Below are 16,738 nucleotides of genomic sequence, written 5' to 3'. Positions count from 1 at the left end.
AGAGCATATTTAGCTGACCTTGACTGATGTCAAAAAAACCAAACTAGGTTTGGATCTGGATTATATTTACATAGAAGGCAAACCCAGGGCTGTGAATGAAAACTGAGAAGTCAAAAAACAGAAGCAAATGGTAAACCACTTCTGTCCTATTACCAAAAACATTGACATGTCCATGTAGTCATTAGGAGAAGTTGATTAGAGGGAGTGTTCTGATACAGGTAGTCCTCTTTTAGTGACCACAATTGGGACCAGCAACTTAGTCATTAAGTGAAGCATCCACTAAGTGAAACCGCAACTGTGCTTATGATCTTACTTCAGCTTTCCTTTGCTTCACAGAGCTGCAAAGATTGTAAATACAAGGATTGGTCACAAAGTTACTTTTTCATCACCGTAACTGCGAACAGTTGCTGTACGAGGCAGTTGCTAAATGAGGACTTACCTGTAAAAGGTGTTGTAAATGGTTATTCAACCTTTCATTTCCAAGTCCCTCAGAACAGAACAGAGACACTGATCAGTTTATTGCTTTTAGCCAATTAAAGTTCTAAAGTCTTAATATGGAAGCTTTCCTAAATTATATTTCCAAAATATGTAATTTGATATTTTATGAATATCACATTTTATTTCCTGGCTCAGCAAAGAGAATTATTTTAAGTAGATGGGGAGGAAAATCTACACTCCTGATGTTAAAGAATGGATTCAAGATATGTATTCTTTATCAAATTTTAAAATGTCTTTATATTCTAAAAATTAGATGGAACAATATGTTTCTATATGGTCTAGATTTAATAATATTTAACAATAGAATTAATTTTGTGTTAATATTATATGGATCCTTAGTTTCTTCCTCTTCCCCTTATATTTAGCTTATTTAAATCCCTACAATATAGTTTTTCTATTGTATGTAGTATCACTGAATTTTTAAAAATTATTTGTTATACTTCACTAATAATAATAATAAAATTGGAAGCTCTCCTAAGATTTTGAAGGGATAAATAGTACAGAATTTTATAAACAAACCTACCATTGGTTGTCAAAGGCTTTAGATATATCTAGGTAACAATCAGATTAGCAATACAGAAAGAGAGGCTGAAAAATCAAATCCTTCAAAATCTTCCATTTTAGCAATGAAAACTGATCTAACCATACAACTCTATATGTTTCTACTCAAAAGTAAGCCCAATGAGTTCATTAAGACATAATACTAAATAAATGTGCATATATGGACTTTTGCATTCTGGTATTTATCAGATGTGTCAGACTACAGTTTCCATCATCCATAGTCAATACAATTTCTGGTGTTCAGGAAATATATATTATGCAAGTGGCAGTCTAGCAACAATTACTCAAGGAGTTTGAGTAACAGAACCTAAAGTATCACTTGACATGTGTTGAATGTTATTTCTCTGCAATTTAACTAAAGCCAAGAATAATAGTGCTTTCCACACAGACCCATTTTGAAAATAAAAAGCCACAAACATGAAAGGAAAGAATTTGCATATATTATTTCATGCACATACACACAAACACACTGACACATTGTAGTAAATCGCTTTGAGTCCGTGTCAATGTCATTAAAGTCATATTTTATCACTTCTAAATGGCACATAATTAAGGTAATGGGTACAGATTGCCTAAGGAAACAACTGAAGATGTACTAAGAATAGCAACCAACTCCATATTCTAGCTATATAATATGAATATTTCACTAGCAAGATGAAGTCTCTGAACCTTTCTACAGATATTATTCATTCCTCTAATTGAGAAAATCACAGCTATTACAAGCGTAGATAACACAAAGAGTCTTTCCTAAATGTTTTACCTATCATTAATGAACTTTGTAACACATTAATCAACTTCATAACACTCATAATTAGTTCAGAGACATTTACAAAGGAACAAGCCAGGTTCTCTCACTACAATTACAGCAATGCAATGGAAAGAACATACATCTGCTACATTGAGGCACTGAAAGAAAAACTGACTTATAGAAGGAGAGATGTGGGATCCCATTTATTTAGTTATATATTCATGTCTATGTCACGTTTATATAGCCACCCATCTCACACAAAGCAACTCTGGACAGCGTACAACAATTAAATAAAATAAATGGATAAAAACAACCATTATAAAAAGATAAAAAGTGATTATTAAAATGAAAACATTATCAAAAAATTTTTAAAGTTTAAATTTGAAAATACACAAACCCAATGGAGAGAGCAGAATATCAATCATAGTGGAGCCATCTAAGAACGTCTCCGGTTCCCAAAGACTCCCAGGCCTGATGACATAACCAGGTCTTGAGGGACTTCCTAAACGACAGTAGGGAAGGGGCCAGTCTAACATCAGGAGGGAGAATATTCCACAGGAAGGGAGCCACAGCAGAGAAGGCCCGCCTCCTGGGACCCACCAAATGCAAGTCCTGGCCGATGGAACACATAGCATACCGTCCTTGCCAGATTTAATGGGACTTTAATCTGCCATCTCTGGGACATGCCTTGGAGGCAGCCCAGGAGTTCATGGCCACCATGGCAGCCATGGGCCTGTCCCAGATTATTCGTGACCTGACTCAGGACAGTGGCCTCACACTGGACTTGGTTTGCTTGTCTGAGCAGTGGCAATGGGATCTGAAGGGGAAATTACATCTGTCCCCCCTGTCATGGTCTGATCATGCCCTGGTGGCCTTGAGATTCTTCTACGCCATCCCCCTCCACAGGGAGGCAGGACCCATTCAACTGGTCCACCCCCAGTGACTGATGGACCCAATGGGATTCCAGAGGGAGCTGGGGACTATACCGGAGGATCTGCTGCACAGTCCAGCGGAGGAGGCCCTGGCCGCCACCTGGAATAGGAAGGTGGCCGAGGCCTTGGACAAGATTGCGCTCATGCGACCTCTCTTGACCCTTTGAGCCCAATACTCCCCATGGTTTACAAAGGAGTTGCGGGGTCTGAAAAGGATTAAGAGACGTCTAGAGTGCCGCTGGAGGAAAACAAGGACCAAATCCAACTGAACACAAGCTAGAGCCGCTATTAAGGCCTACCTTGTGGCGGTAAGAGCAGCGAAACGCCAACATTTCTCTGCTTATTGCATCCGCAGAATGCCATCCAGCAGCCCTGTTTAAGATCACTCGATCTATTCTGGGAAAGGTGGGCCCAGTGTCCCACCTACAGGGCCGCACAGAGGAGTTTTCTTGGCATCTGGCGGATAAAATCACTCAGATACGTTTCCAGTTGGATGCCAAGCGTGTGGCATGGCCTGTGGAGATGCCTGGGGTACATACTTACCCTGTTATCTGGGAACAGTTTGATCCCGTTGGACCTGAGGAAGTGGACAGGGTCTTCCAGGCTGTAAATGCCACCACCTGTCAATTAGATCCATGCCGCTCCTGGATAGTTGAGGCAGCTCGGGAGGTGACATATGGGTGGGTCCAGGTGATGGTGAATTCATCCTTGAGAGAGGGAGTGTTTCCAGCGGCCTTTAAAGAGGCACTGATACACCCCCTCCTCAAGAAACCATCACTGGATCCCACCGGACTGGACAATTTTCATCCAGTCTCCCACCTTCCCTTTTTAGGGAAGGTGATTGAGAAGGTGGTGGCATTGCAGCTCCAGAGGATCCTGGATGAAACAGATTATCTGGACCCTTTTCAGTCGGGTTTCAGGCCCGGATTTGGGACTGAAACAGCATTGGTTGCACTTTTGGATGATCTCTGGTGGGAGCGGTATGGGGGTAGTACATCTCTCCTTGCTCTTCTTGACCTCTCAGCAGTTTTCAATACCATCAATCATGGTATCCTTTTGGGTCGGCTTGGGGAGTTAGGGGTGGGTGGCAAAGTTTTGTGCTGGTTCACCTCCTTCCTCCAAGGCCGGTCCCAATCAGTGTTGATAGGGAGCGAGAGGTCCAGCCCGCAACCCCTTTGTGGGGTGCCACAGGGTTCGGTATTTTCCCTGCTCCTTTTTAACATCTACATGAAACCACTGGGCGAGATCATCCACCACCATGGGATGAGGTATCATCAATATGCAGATGATACCCAGTTATACATCTCCCTCCCAGGTGATCTGAGTGATGCTGTGACTACCCTTTCACAGTGCCGGGAGGCTATGGAGGTCTGGATGGGGAACAACAGGCCACAGCTGAACCCTGATAAGACAGAGTGGCTATGGTTGGGGGCTCCTCTGAATCAAGAAGTTTACCATCTTTGGTTCTGGATAGGGTCGCATTACCCCAGACAGACCCAGTGCATAATCTGGGGGTCCTCCTGGACTCATGACTCCTGCTCGAAGAGCAGGTGGCAGTCATGGCCAGGAGAGCCTTTGCTCAACTACGTGTTATGCACCAGTTATGCCCTTTTCTGGACTGGGAGTCCCTCCAGTCAGTCACTCATGCCCTGGTCATCTCCCGCATAGACTATTGCGATGCACTCTACATGGGGTTACCCTTAAAAAGTATCTGGAAGCTTCAGCTGTTTCAAAATGCAGCCGCCCAGGCAATTTTAGGGGCCCCAAAGATGCCACATGTTACACCTTTGCTGCGTGAGCTGCATTGGGCCCCAGTTTGCTTCCGGGTCCAATTCAAGGTGTTGGTTATCACCTTTAAAGCCCTACATGGCATGGGACCGGGTTACCTGAGGGACCATCTCACCCCCATTATATCCACCCGTCCCACCTAGTCAGGCAGAGAGGGTTTGCTGCGGACCCCGTCAATGAAAGAATGTTGACTGGTGGGGTCCAGAAAGAGAGCCTTCTCTGCCGTAGCCCCCGCCCTATGGAAAACTCTTCCACCAGAGGTGAGGCAAGCCCCAACTCTCTTGTCCTTCCGGAAAGCAGTCAAGACCTGGCTCTGCCAACTGGCATGGGGTGAAAAAAGGGGCAACCAACCCTGGGGGTGGCTAGTATCTTGAAGATGCTCCCATATGTTAACATCTTACTGATCAACATCTTGGAAGATATTATTATTTGCGTATGTGTTTGGTTTTATTCCATCTTTACAATAAAAACAATGTAAAAATACAGTATTTTAATTAATATTTATTGTTGTTTTATTGTGAACCGCCCAGAGTCACTTTTTCGTGAGATGGGCAGTATCTAAATTTGAAATATAAATAAATAAATAAATAAATTATAGTAAAATACCTTAGCTAGGCTTTCAAAACATGGGGACTGAATACATTAACAATTTCTTTTCTCCTACTTTCTTACAGGCAAGACGAGAGAGAGAGAGAGATCTTAATGCAAATCCATTTGCCTAGGATATAACTTCAGGAAATGTTTTCTTACTTAAACTCTCTTCCTTCTCAGAAAGCATAGGCATACTGTAGGCCTGTAGCAAATACAAGCTTGTAGCAGTGCTTGAAAAGAAAGTGCAAGGATTGAAGCTTCAGCCTAGAAGAGAGGATATTACAGAAGAGAACTACGCTAATAAATGAAGATAAAGGAGGTGCCATACTACGAAACCGTCAGCACCTCTGAAACTCAGGAAGAGCTTTCAGATCCTTACCAAAGGAAGTGTCTAAGCTTCAGGGAAGGGAAAAAGAGAAAATGCTGGATAAGAGACAGAAGAATGGATCTCCAAAGGGCAGAGAGGATGCAACTGTACTCTTTCAAGAAGACAACAAGAAGAATTATAGTTGTTGGTGATTTACTACTAAAAGAAACTAATACAGGCTGACTGGACATAGTGGCTCATTAAGTATGCTATCTTCCAGGAGCATAGATTAAGTATGTGGCAGAACTATTTTCAAGACTTATAGCATTAAGTCTACTGACAATTATAACTTCCTATTAATCCATCCAGGGACAAACAATAAGGTCAAAAATAACTAAGACGTATCACCACAGATACTGAAATTCTAGGAAAGAAACTTTAAAAATATAGGGATTCAAGTAATGTTGTCATCCTTATCTATGAAAGAAAACTGGAAAGGAATAGAAGAATGCCTGGGTTCAGAAATGGTGTTGATAGTCAAGATTCCAGTTCAGAGGCCATGGTCTGGATTACCTTGATGATGGATTGCTGGCATAAGATTGCTTGAAGCTCATAAGAATAAGTAAATATGTGATCCAACTAAACATGGAAACCTTAATCCAGAGGACTTCAAACTATATCCTATGGGCTGAAGATAAAAATACGGACATTCACTATAGAAAGAAATGGGAGTATTCCTATAATGGAAACTCTTAAACCAGTAAATGAAAGAATAGGAAGAACACTCATTAAGTTTGTTACATTCATTGTCTATAAGATAAATAAGATAAACTTGAACCTAGTATAGGTTGACAAAGAGGATTTAACAGGTATAATGGAGAACTGATGGGATTACTCCCATTATTGGAACAGAGCAGCTAAAGGATTAAATCTGTACAATAGCAACAGAAGGAATACAAAGGGAGGAAAAATTATTATATTATTATGTCTGTTAAGCATAGTCAAATCTGCTCAGAAATCCAAGTAAAGGACCTTGGTGACACTGTACAGAGAATCTAGGTTAAAATAAGTTAAACAACAAATGGAAACCAACACTATCCTTGGTATCTATCAACACTCAGCAACCAATGATGTGGACAATACTTCTAAAGGCAAATTATAGATCTTTAATTACCCCAAACAACTGTTGGGAAACAAAATTGTGCCAAGCATGGTACTTTCAGGAAATTTCTGATTTGTCTCACTGACAACTTTTTTTTTCAGAGAATGGTGAAATGCAAAAGACTAATTGTCAGGAAAATTGAAGCTGTAATCTTTTTAAAAAATATTTTTAACACACTGAACAATTGTAAATGAAACTGCAAGCTAATGAAAAAAGGAGCTTATGATGAGTTGGAATTCCCAAAAAAGGAGATACTAAGAGGACAATTGCAAAGAATTCCAACAAGAAAAAATGGAAGAGAGTTGCATAATCAATGGGACTCCACAAAAAGCTTAGTGAAGTTATGAAAACAAAGGGACACACGTAGGCAGTAAAAAGAAAGACAAATCACTAAGGAAGAAAAGAGATAGGTAGCCCAGAATTATAACGATGATGTCAGAAAAAACTAATATTGGTCAAGGATACTAAGATAAACAAAAAGAGCTTCTTCAGGTATGATCAAAAGCAAAGGAAAAAAAAGAATCAATATACTAGCTGTTCAATCAGGATTTTAAAAATGCAGGCAGCAGCAACAAAAAACCTACTCAATTTCTATTTTGGGTCAGTCTTTTCTGATGAAAGAATGTATGTTCCAACAGACAATTATGCCAAGCAAAACAAAAGGACAAAACTGAAGCTTGATATGGACAGAAATATACCCAGGGAATACCTATTTATTTCCAATGTGTTTAAATTTCCAGGCCCAGATTAATCATATCTCAAGATATTAAAGGAACTTGCTCAGGACCTGGCCAAGCCTTTGTGTATTATCTTTAGAGGATGGAGGTGAAGTGACAGATAATTGGACAAAAACTTAATTTTCTCTTTGTCTCCCCCTCAAAAAAAAAAAGAAAAGAAATAGTAGTCTCAAAGGCAAAGTTTCCAGATAAGATCATGACCCAACTGATTTATAAGTACATGAAAACAATACAATGATAACCAGAGCTATGCAATGGTTTTGCCAAACTAACTTTATCTCATTTCTTGAACTTCCTTAGTAAATTATGTGAAGGCTGTAGACATATGGTCATTTGTGCCTCGAGTGAAGCCTCTGGGTTGATTTGTTTGATGATCCATTTGTTTGTTTTCTTGGCTGTCCATGGTATAATCAGGAGTCTTCTCCAACACCAAAGTTCAAAAGTGTCAATACTCTTTCTATCCTGCTTCTTCAAAGTCCAACTTTCAATTCCATAGAGTGTTACAGGGAATACTATGGCTTGCACAATTTTGATCTTTGTAGGTATAGACAAATACGGTACCAGAATATCTTTTCCAAGGCCTTCATGGCTGCTCTACCAAATGCTAATCTGCAGCCTATTTTTTGACTGCTTCTTCCTTTACTGTTGATGGCTGATTCTAAAAGGCAGAAGCTATCTACCCCTTCGATAACTTCATTGTCAATTCTAAGGCTGGTTGCCTCATTAGTTTAGCCTGAGGCTGTTGTCATTAATTTGGTCTTCTTTATATTTAATTTTATTCCCATTTTTTTCACTATGCTCCTTGACTTTTATTTATGAGGGTAGTATCATCAGCATAGTGCAGATAATTGATGTTTCTTCCTCCAATTTTAAACCACACTCATCTTCTTCCAATCCAGCTTCCCTTTATATTCAGCATACAGAATGAATAAGGGGAAAGTGTGCAGCCATCTTCTTTGCCAACCTGGAACCAGTCTGTTTTGTCACATCTGGTACCTACTGTGGCTTCCTGACCTATATATACATTTCTCATGAAGACAATCAGATGTTCTGGTATTCTCATTTTTATAAGCACATTTGTCAGCTTGATGTGATTTACACAATCAAAGGCCTTTCTATGAACATTGAAGCACATACTGACTTCTTTTCGGTATTCTTTGGCTTTTTCAATTATCCAGCAGGCATGAGAAATAATGTCCTGTGTTCCTTGGCCTTTTCTAAAGCCAGTTTGAACACCTGGCATCTCTTTTTCATGTAAATCTAATCTGCATTGGATGATCCTAAGTATTATTTTGCTAGTGTGTGAAATTAAGGATATTGTACAATAGTTTGCACACTCTGGCAAGTCTCCTCATTTGGGTATTGGAATATAGATTGACCTCTTCCAATCTGTTGGCCACTCTGTCATTCTCCAGATTTGCTGGCATAGCTTGGTTAAAACCTTCACTGATTGTTCTTCTGTTTCTTGCCTTATTTCTGTGGACATTCCATCAGTTTCTATAGCCATCTGACTTGGTATTGGCTGGAGTGTTGATCTAACTTCACCTTTTAGTACGAGGTTTGAGGTTGAGTATAAATAAGATAAACTAAGAGACTGTAAACTCCACTACAGAGCTATAAAACGCTCTGTAGTGGCAGACTAGGGTCACACTGAAACTAAACCAAAAAACTGAGCGTGAAACAATAGCCAGAAGTCATTGTCCTATTACCAATCAGACTAGAAATCATAGCTCATGATTGGTGGGGCAAGACCAAGTTGGAAGAGAGATACTCTGATAGATAAGTATGGGCAACAACAAACATTTTATTAATTATTTGGAGGAAATGGAGGAAATGCTTGTCAAATTTGCTATTCACATAAAATAGTCAACACCCTAGAAAACAAAAATAAAATTCTAAACAATCTTGCTAAATTAGAAAAATAGGTTGGGGGAAAAAAACATGAAATAGAAGCAAATGCAAAATTCCTGGCTTCAGAAACAGAAACACTGGACTTAACAGCATTTGTAAGTAAAAAGATCTTGGAATTATAGCTGATCACAAACTGAATGTGAGTCAGCAGTTTGATGGGCCACAGAAAAAAGCAAAAGCAATTAGGATGAATAAAGAAAAGCACAGTTTCCAAATCATAAGCGTTTGTTCCACTTAATTCTGCATTAGTCAGGCCACAACTTGAACATTCTGTCAGGTTTGGGGCTTTAAAAACAATTCAGACACACTGGAACAGCTTCAAAGAAGGGCAAGAACAATCAGGAAACTATAAGATAAATTTATGAAGAAAATTTGAACCTTGGCCTGGTCTGCCCAAAGAAGGACACAACAGCAGCTTTCTTGTATTTGAAAGGGTCTCATATACAAGAGGGCAAGATGTTTTTCTCTGTCTTCCAAAAAGGCAGGACATATTGTAGAATAATTGTCTTAAGTTACAGGAAAACAGATTCCAGCTGAATGTTAGAGAAAAAAAAATGAAACTCTTACTAATGTTAGAAAAAACGTAGGATAAAACTATAGGAAACTCTAGCAGGATCAATTATTGAAAGAGATCATGAGCTCACCTTTGCTAGAAGTATTCATCTACAGTATCAGGGATGAATACTTGGAATTTGGATTCCTGCAGTTGGCTGGCATTTAGACCTGATAGACTAAATGATATCTATTAACTCAGAAATTTTATGACTGAGCTCTCAGAACCAATTTTCAATGCTGAGTGGTCAACTTAGAGCCAAAAGATGAAAATATATTTAAGAATATCTCTCGGCAGACCAATCTCAAGACACTTCTAAATAAATCAAATGCTCATATAATGTATTTTAGATTTTCCTATAATAGCCAGCCTATAGTCCTCTGGATATGGTGGTAATAGCTCTAACATGATCTGTTGCTAGTATTTAATAGGACGCCATCTCTTAAGACATACGTTTCCATTTAATATTAATTGTTTGTGAACTTTGTTTCTGTTTTTATCTTGTTCACTGCCCAGAGTTCCTTTTGGTAGATGGGCAGCTCTACAAATTTGTTAAATACATAAATAAATGTGACCATGACCACTGGTAAGTATGTCCACCATAAAGTTATTGATTCAATTATACTGAATAATAATATTGAACACTGAATAATATTATTCCATTTTTAAGGCTGAGTTAAAAATGCCTCATCCAACAACTCTGATGGTTTACAGAGTTGTTAATAAAGATAAAGAAAATATCACACAGTAAAAGCAATCACATCAGGGACAAAAACAGGCTTAAAATATACAGCACTAGTGGGCTCATACACTATCACAGCTCTATGCCAATTAAAAGAGTCAGGTTTAAAGTATTACAAAAGGACAACAAGCTCAGTCATACATGAGGGGGCTGTTGAACAGGGCAAGTACAGCAATAGAGAATGTATGCCTCCTAGGTCCCTAAGGTAACAATTTTTTACTAATGGGGTCTGTTGCATGCTAGATCAATAGAGTTGATAAATCTCTATTAAAGCTACATAAGGTAGCAGCCATTACCACCATCTAGTGAGAGCTAATTCTATATATTAATCACACATTACAAGAAGTTAATTTCTTTGTATCTTTTGAATTCTGTCAATACTAGGTAGCTTCATATTCTAATATTCAGGGGGAAAAACATATCTATAAATAACGCCATATTCTTAGGAATCTTGAAAAGCATCTAAAATGTTTAACTTTCTTACAATGACCATAATACAAAAGAATGCACATATAAGAGTATCTTAATGTGTACTCAAAGTGGTATTCGCTTCTGGGCTCATGTTTTCAGAAAGAGCATTCCTTCTTTCACCCTACCATGGATTATGGTGCTCAGTCAGAAGAGTCATTGGGAAATATATACATTTAATAAATAATAATAAAAATATAAATGGAAACATTTGTTATCAGATGAACTTTGGCAGCCATCTTTATTTATGGATTGTTCTGCCACTCTAGCTCACTCTTATTATATCTAAACAAGCTGGCTAAATGGACTGTGTTGGATAAATTCCATTACATCCAGCGAACAACAGTCAACATTTCTTTTGGGATGGGCTTTTATATATGTTCCAGATTGGTTTAAATGATACCTAAAAAAAAAGTGTAAGTATAAACAAACCTCCTTTAAGTAATCATCAATGTTTACCCAACTCTGAGTTTCATATACTGCTCTCTCCAATAATGACAGCAAAGAAAAATAGGTTGCAACTCCTTTTGTGTACACCAACATTATTCCTTTATCAAACACCCTATGAGGGCAAGAAAATTGTTATCATGTTTGGAGAAAAATCTGGAATTTCTCACAACATTGCTCACTTTTTCTACTACTATTACAGAGATCTCCAGGGGAGTCAACAAGGATGCATAAGTAAATACATTTTGAAAAGCTCCCAAGATGGTTTCTTGAAACAAAAATTCCAATTTAGACCTCAAGCTATGTCACTTCCTACTGAGAAATTCCACCCAAGTCACCAGATACAATCAAATCAGGTCTTGATGCTCTCTCAGCAAAAGTAACTGCCAGCAGCATCATCATTATAGTGGGCCAAATATATCTATTCCAAATATTCTGCATTTAAGATATAACTGTAGTGCAAAGTCCTTTTCATAATCCGAAGCCATAGAGGGCTAAGGGGAATGTAAAAGCGATCCAATTTTCTATTTTTAAAACTGTAGATCATAAAAATTGCATCTCTCTCTCTCTCTCTGGATCATATTTGCAGCTGATACAACTTCACTGAAAACAATAGTGCTGCATCTGCTTTTGCTGGCAGGGTGTTTGACCTTCAAGGGATATAGCTGAAGCACATTTTTTTCCTTCCTAAAAGTATGGCAGGCATGCTTACACTCAAGAAAAGATTAAGGTCTGCAGGAAAGCCCCTTCTGAAGACACACACACCAATTTGTCAAGCAAATGAGACATCCCTACAGAGCTGCATTTAACCCCAATCTCTCTACCTTTAGAATAGTACCCAAAACACATTTAATTCACCCAAACTTTAACTGTTGTTTTAGCACTAGGTTTAAAATGCTTTCGTATTTTCTGTATTTTCATTTGAGGGTTTTTAACCACTTTTAATATTCAACTGGACTCAAATACAAGGTACAAATTGGCTGAATAAATAAGCAAGCAACTGTGGAAGAGTAAAACTTAACCATTCTCAGAACTCACAAGTTTCTACGTAGGAGTCCCTGTTCTTACTGATGTAGAAATATACCTTTCCTTTATCTAGCCTAGCATTATCTATAGCCAGCAGCTCTCAGGCAGAGATCTTCCTAATCATTTGCTCCCTGATCCTTCAGATGAAAGCAGGAAAAATCAAAGTCAAGTCCTTCTGTGTAACAGTATGATGTCTACCACTGAGATATGATTCCTCCTTGCAGTTACTCTTGTAGACGGAGTAACCTCCCAGCTCTGGAAGCAATTAGCTCGCCAATCAGCTATTGTATTTTAAGTTGTAATAAACCCTAAACATAAGCAACTGAAACTATTTATCCTTGTCAACTACTTCATTCCTCTCTTTTTCTCTTGTTAAAGTTTTTTTCTTTTGTTAAAGTTTACTCCTTGGGATAGAAACCCGTCCTGCTGTATTTTTAAAGTATCATGTACAGCACTACATAAACTACAGTAAAAGCAATCACTCTATACCAGTGTTTCTCAACCTTGGCTTTTTTAAGCTGTGTGGACTTCAACTCCCAGAATTCCCTAGCCAGCCATACTGGCTGGAGAATTCTGGGAGTTGAAGTCCACACAGCTTATAGCAGCCAAGACTGAGAAACACTGGTCTATACTGTATGTAGATAGAATTTCTCACTTCAATAGTAGCTTCCTACACACATGTGTTCAACATTATAAAAACCTTTAACTGATTTATTATTGTATTTCCCTCTATTCAAGCTATGTGCTTCAAAAATATGGATAACCATGGGGTAGTATCAAAGAGACAGAAAACTAACTTTTTTACAGCTCATATCTTATTTTGAAAATTACATTTTGAAAATTATTGCAACACTGTTTTTAATACAATAAAAAAGGATAAAAACAGTAGGAAAGGGTGTTTTGATTGCATTTTAAAGCATCTTTTCACTTAATGTGAGTAATCTGTTTCTTTCCTTTGTAATCCAATCTGTAAATGGAAACTCACGCAGAAAGGCTCATTCATCCATAGTATTTACCAGAAAGTTTCATTCATTTATTTGATTTACTACTAAGTTAAAACACTTTCCCCAATGTGATTGCCCTTAAATGACTTGGACTGCAGCGATTATCCATCCACTATGAATATGCTGACAGAATGTACACACATACACACGTACACACCATCACATGGTTCCCTTTCAGGATGAGCAACGTTATGCACAGCTCAGGAAAACAGTAAGTAATACGGAGCAAAGAAATTAAAGGCAAGAAATAAGAGAAAAGGAAATTTAATTAAATCTAACTTAAAGCAATATCATTCACTTGACAAACCATCCTTGGTTGCACTACCTCAATGAAATTAATCATTTGTTTTCCATAAAATTGGGCTCCTTCAATCTAGACAACCACTAGATACCAGTATCTCTCTGCTACTATCTAATGGTCATCTGGATTATTGTACCCAGGTATGGCAGTCCTGGTTCTCACCATTCTCTTTTTGAAAACCTTATCAACTCTTGTCTAGTCATGTCCTCTGTCTTCTCCTTCTGCTCAGGAATAAATAAGAATACTTTCTATTAGTAATGCCCTAATAAGCAAAAATAGAGATGAATGGTCAGAAATCTGCAATTGTGCCCTGTAATACTTATGATACATTTGTGCTTCAGCTTGAAAACAGTTTGGCATATATATACAGCAAATAACAATTTTTAGTACTGTAGTCCTTGCAAAAAAAAATCAAAGAGCCACAGCAGTGAATGACCTCATATTAGCTTCTGAGAAAGAAAAAGATTTTTCAGCTCAGAGAAAGAAGCCTTTTCAAAAGAAATTTGACAGTGGATACAACTCTCTGTAAGGAAGGCAATCACAGAAAAGGGAACCCTCTTAGGGTAACAATCAGAATGAAGAAACATAGAAGATACTTTGCACTCCTGGAACTCAGAAACAGTTTCCAGGCCCTTCCAGGTAAAACAGTTCTGAATTTGGGGGAGGAAAAAGAGATATTGCAGAACAGGAGACATGATGATGGATCCCTAAAAGACAGAGAAGATGAAACTGCACTCCATCAGAATGCAAATAGAAGAGACATGGTAGCTGGTGACTTATTACTATGTGGAACTGAAATAAACATTTACTGATTAGATTCATCAGCTCATGGACTGTGCTATTTGCCAGGAGCAAAGAATCAAGAATGTAAACGATAAAACGTTCAAGCTTTATCACTGGATGAGTTCAAGTGGAGGCTGGACAGCCATCTGTCTGTGATACCTTAATCTGGCCTTTATTTATTTAATTTATATATCATTATTTATATTTATAAATATGTATATAAATTTATATAGGCTTCCTTCACTGAGCAGAGAGATGGACTTAATAGCCTAGATATCTTTTTCCAACTTATGATCCTATGTGCAAAAAGACAACATTAGTAGCAGGAGCATACAGTCTCTGGATTACCAAAATAAAAGGTACACAAAATAGCAAAGCATTGGTACTAGTCTAAGGTGACATGTCAGTGCCAATTGCTGTATTGTGCCACAAAAGAGCCATACAGGAATGTCCAAAGCCACCCTAGGGCCCTGCTCAGCCATACCCAAAACATAAAGTTTATGTAACTATGAGAAATATGTTGCCCTGAGTTTTTAGGAGGGAAATTAAAATAAAAATATAATCTACTAATAGTTTTACAATAAGTTATAAGCTATTGTTTTATAAAGCCTCAAAAGTAAGTAGAGCATGCTAGTAGCAAAAAACAGGTCTTGATGGCCTCCTGGAAAGCTCAAAGGATGGGGGCCTGCTGGATCACTGTGGGGAGGGTGTTCCATAAGGTGGAGGCAGCCATGGAAAAGGCATGTTTCCAAGGTCCTACCAGATGGCAAGATTTCAGGGAAGGGACTTGGAGCGTGCCTACCCTATCTAATCTGGGAGGATAGGCAGACACTCTCAGGGAGAGAGAGTCCCACAAATAATCTGGTCCCATGCCATGCAGGTCTTTAAAGATGATAAACCATTTAGAATATAGGAAGCTATCAACAGACACATCAATAGCCATCAACAGACACGTAGCTATCAATAGACACATAGAGATAAACCACGTTTACACACCATTCAAAACAGACAAAGAAGGAAACAAAAAGACCACAACACATCCTCTCCAGCAACCAGCACCCAGAGAAGCAGGGATTAACACCAGACAAGTAAGCAAGCAAGCAGAGAATACCCTAATCAAGGAACTACCAAGGAGAAAACCACACCTCCACCAACACTGGCAGGTCAAGCTACTGTATATAAACAGAGAGCAAACTTCACTCCCCTCTAGCACTGAAGATGTTACCTAGTCAGGTAATGAAATGTCTGCAAGCAAACAACCAAGCTCAGAGAGCACTAAGGACTCCACAGATAGTGTCTCCTTTCAAATCCAGTAGGCAAAAACTATTAAGACACCTAACTATTAGAAATTATCTACCAACCAACTATCTTCAGCCACACATTACCTCACCCTCAAACTCCCACATGGAAACAGTAGCATTCTGGAAAGTGGATGTTATCCTAAAGCAATAGTAAAGATTCTTCAGAGTAGGTTAAGATTAGCACAGCAAAAACATAGTTATGTTCAATTGTTTGGGTACATGCATGCATCTACACTTGTAGGTAACTTATACATATATGGCACACCAAAGAAAAATGAATATAGTCATATTGGCCTTAAGAAACAAAATGCAAAAAACATTACAATAATAAAGACATTTAAGTTATCACAAGAATTTTCAATATTTTTGCTGCATAGAGACCCTTTGGAAGATATTTACATGGAATGCAGATATCCACATTGCTTAAAATTCAGCTAGGGCTTAGGACCTGGCCTCCTAGCCTGTAAGTAAGGGCACCTCTGAGCACCTGCAAACTGCATTTCTATCCCCACAATCTGTCTCCATATCTCTAGAAAACAGAGTAGATTGTCAGGATGTAGGAGTGCGACTTCTAATCCAATATTAGCTTCTGAAACAGGCTTTCCCAGCCTCAGGTTCTCCTGAGATCCGGAACGCTAAGCCCCAGCAACCGAGACTCTTTCCTTTCTCTCACCGCTCCTTTACAAGTCAGAAACACTTACAGCGTGTGTCCGCAAACGTTGACCATCAACTTGAGGGAAGGGTTCCGGTATTTGGTGGTCTTGCACCGGGGGCAACCCTGGTCATCCATGGCAACGACCTTTCTACTAAATTTGCCGCCGAATCCGCTGCTACCCTCACTCCAGAAACACGGCGTCCGTCCGCTAAAAACGGCCGTC

General features: G+C 38.7%; 1 protein-coding gene across 1 annotated transcript in view; it reads right to left on the bottom strand.

Moving 5' to 3' along the window:
- The window catches only part of MNAT1 (MNAT1 component of CDK activating kinase), a 151,396-nt gene extending 134,658 nt beyond the window's left edge, over positions 1–16,738 (bottom strand). The window contains exon 1 of the mRNA XM_088149733.1: positions 16,562–16,738. Coding sequence (XP_088005859.1) covers positions 16,562–16,650 — 89 coding nt within the window. The 5' untranslated portion in view covers positions 16,651–16,738. The remainder of the gene's footprint in view (positions 1–16,561) is intronic.

The sequence above is a fragment of the Python bivittatus genome, unplaced genomic scaffold, assembly GCF_059951505.1.
Source record: "Python bivittatus isolate LINGU-HERP-01145 unplaced genomic scaffold, Pbiv_v1 ctg000580_np1212, whole genome shotgun sequence".
NCBI classification, from domain to species: Eukaryota; Metazoa; Chordata; class Lepidosauria; order Squamata; family Pythonidae; genus Python; species Python bivittatus.
Note: the sequence above shows the minus strand (reverse complement) of the source record. Positions and strands in the feature narration are given on the sequence as shown.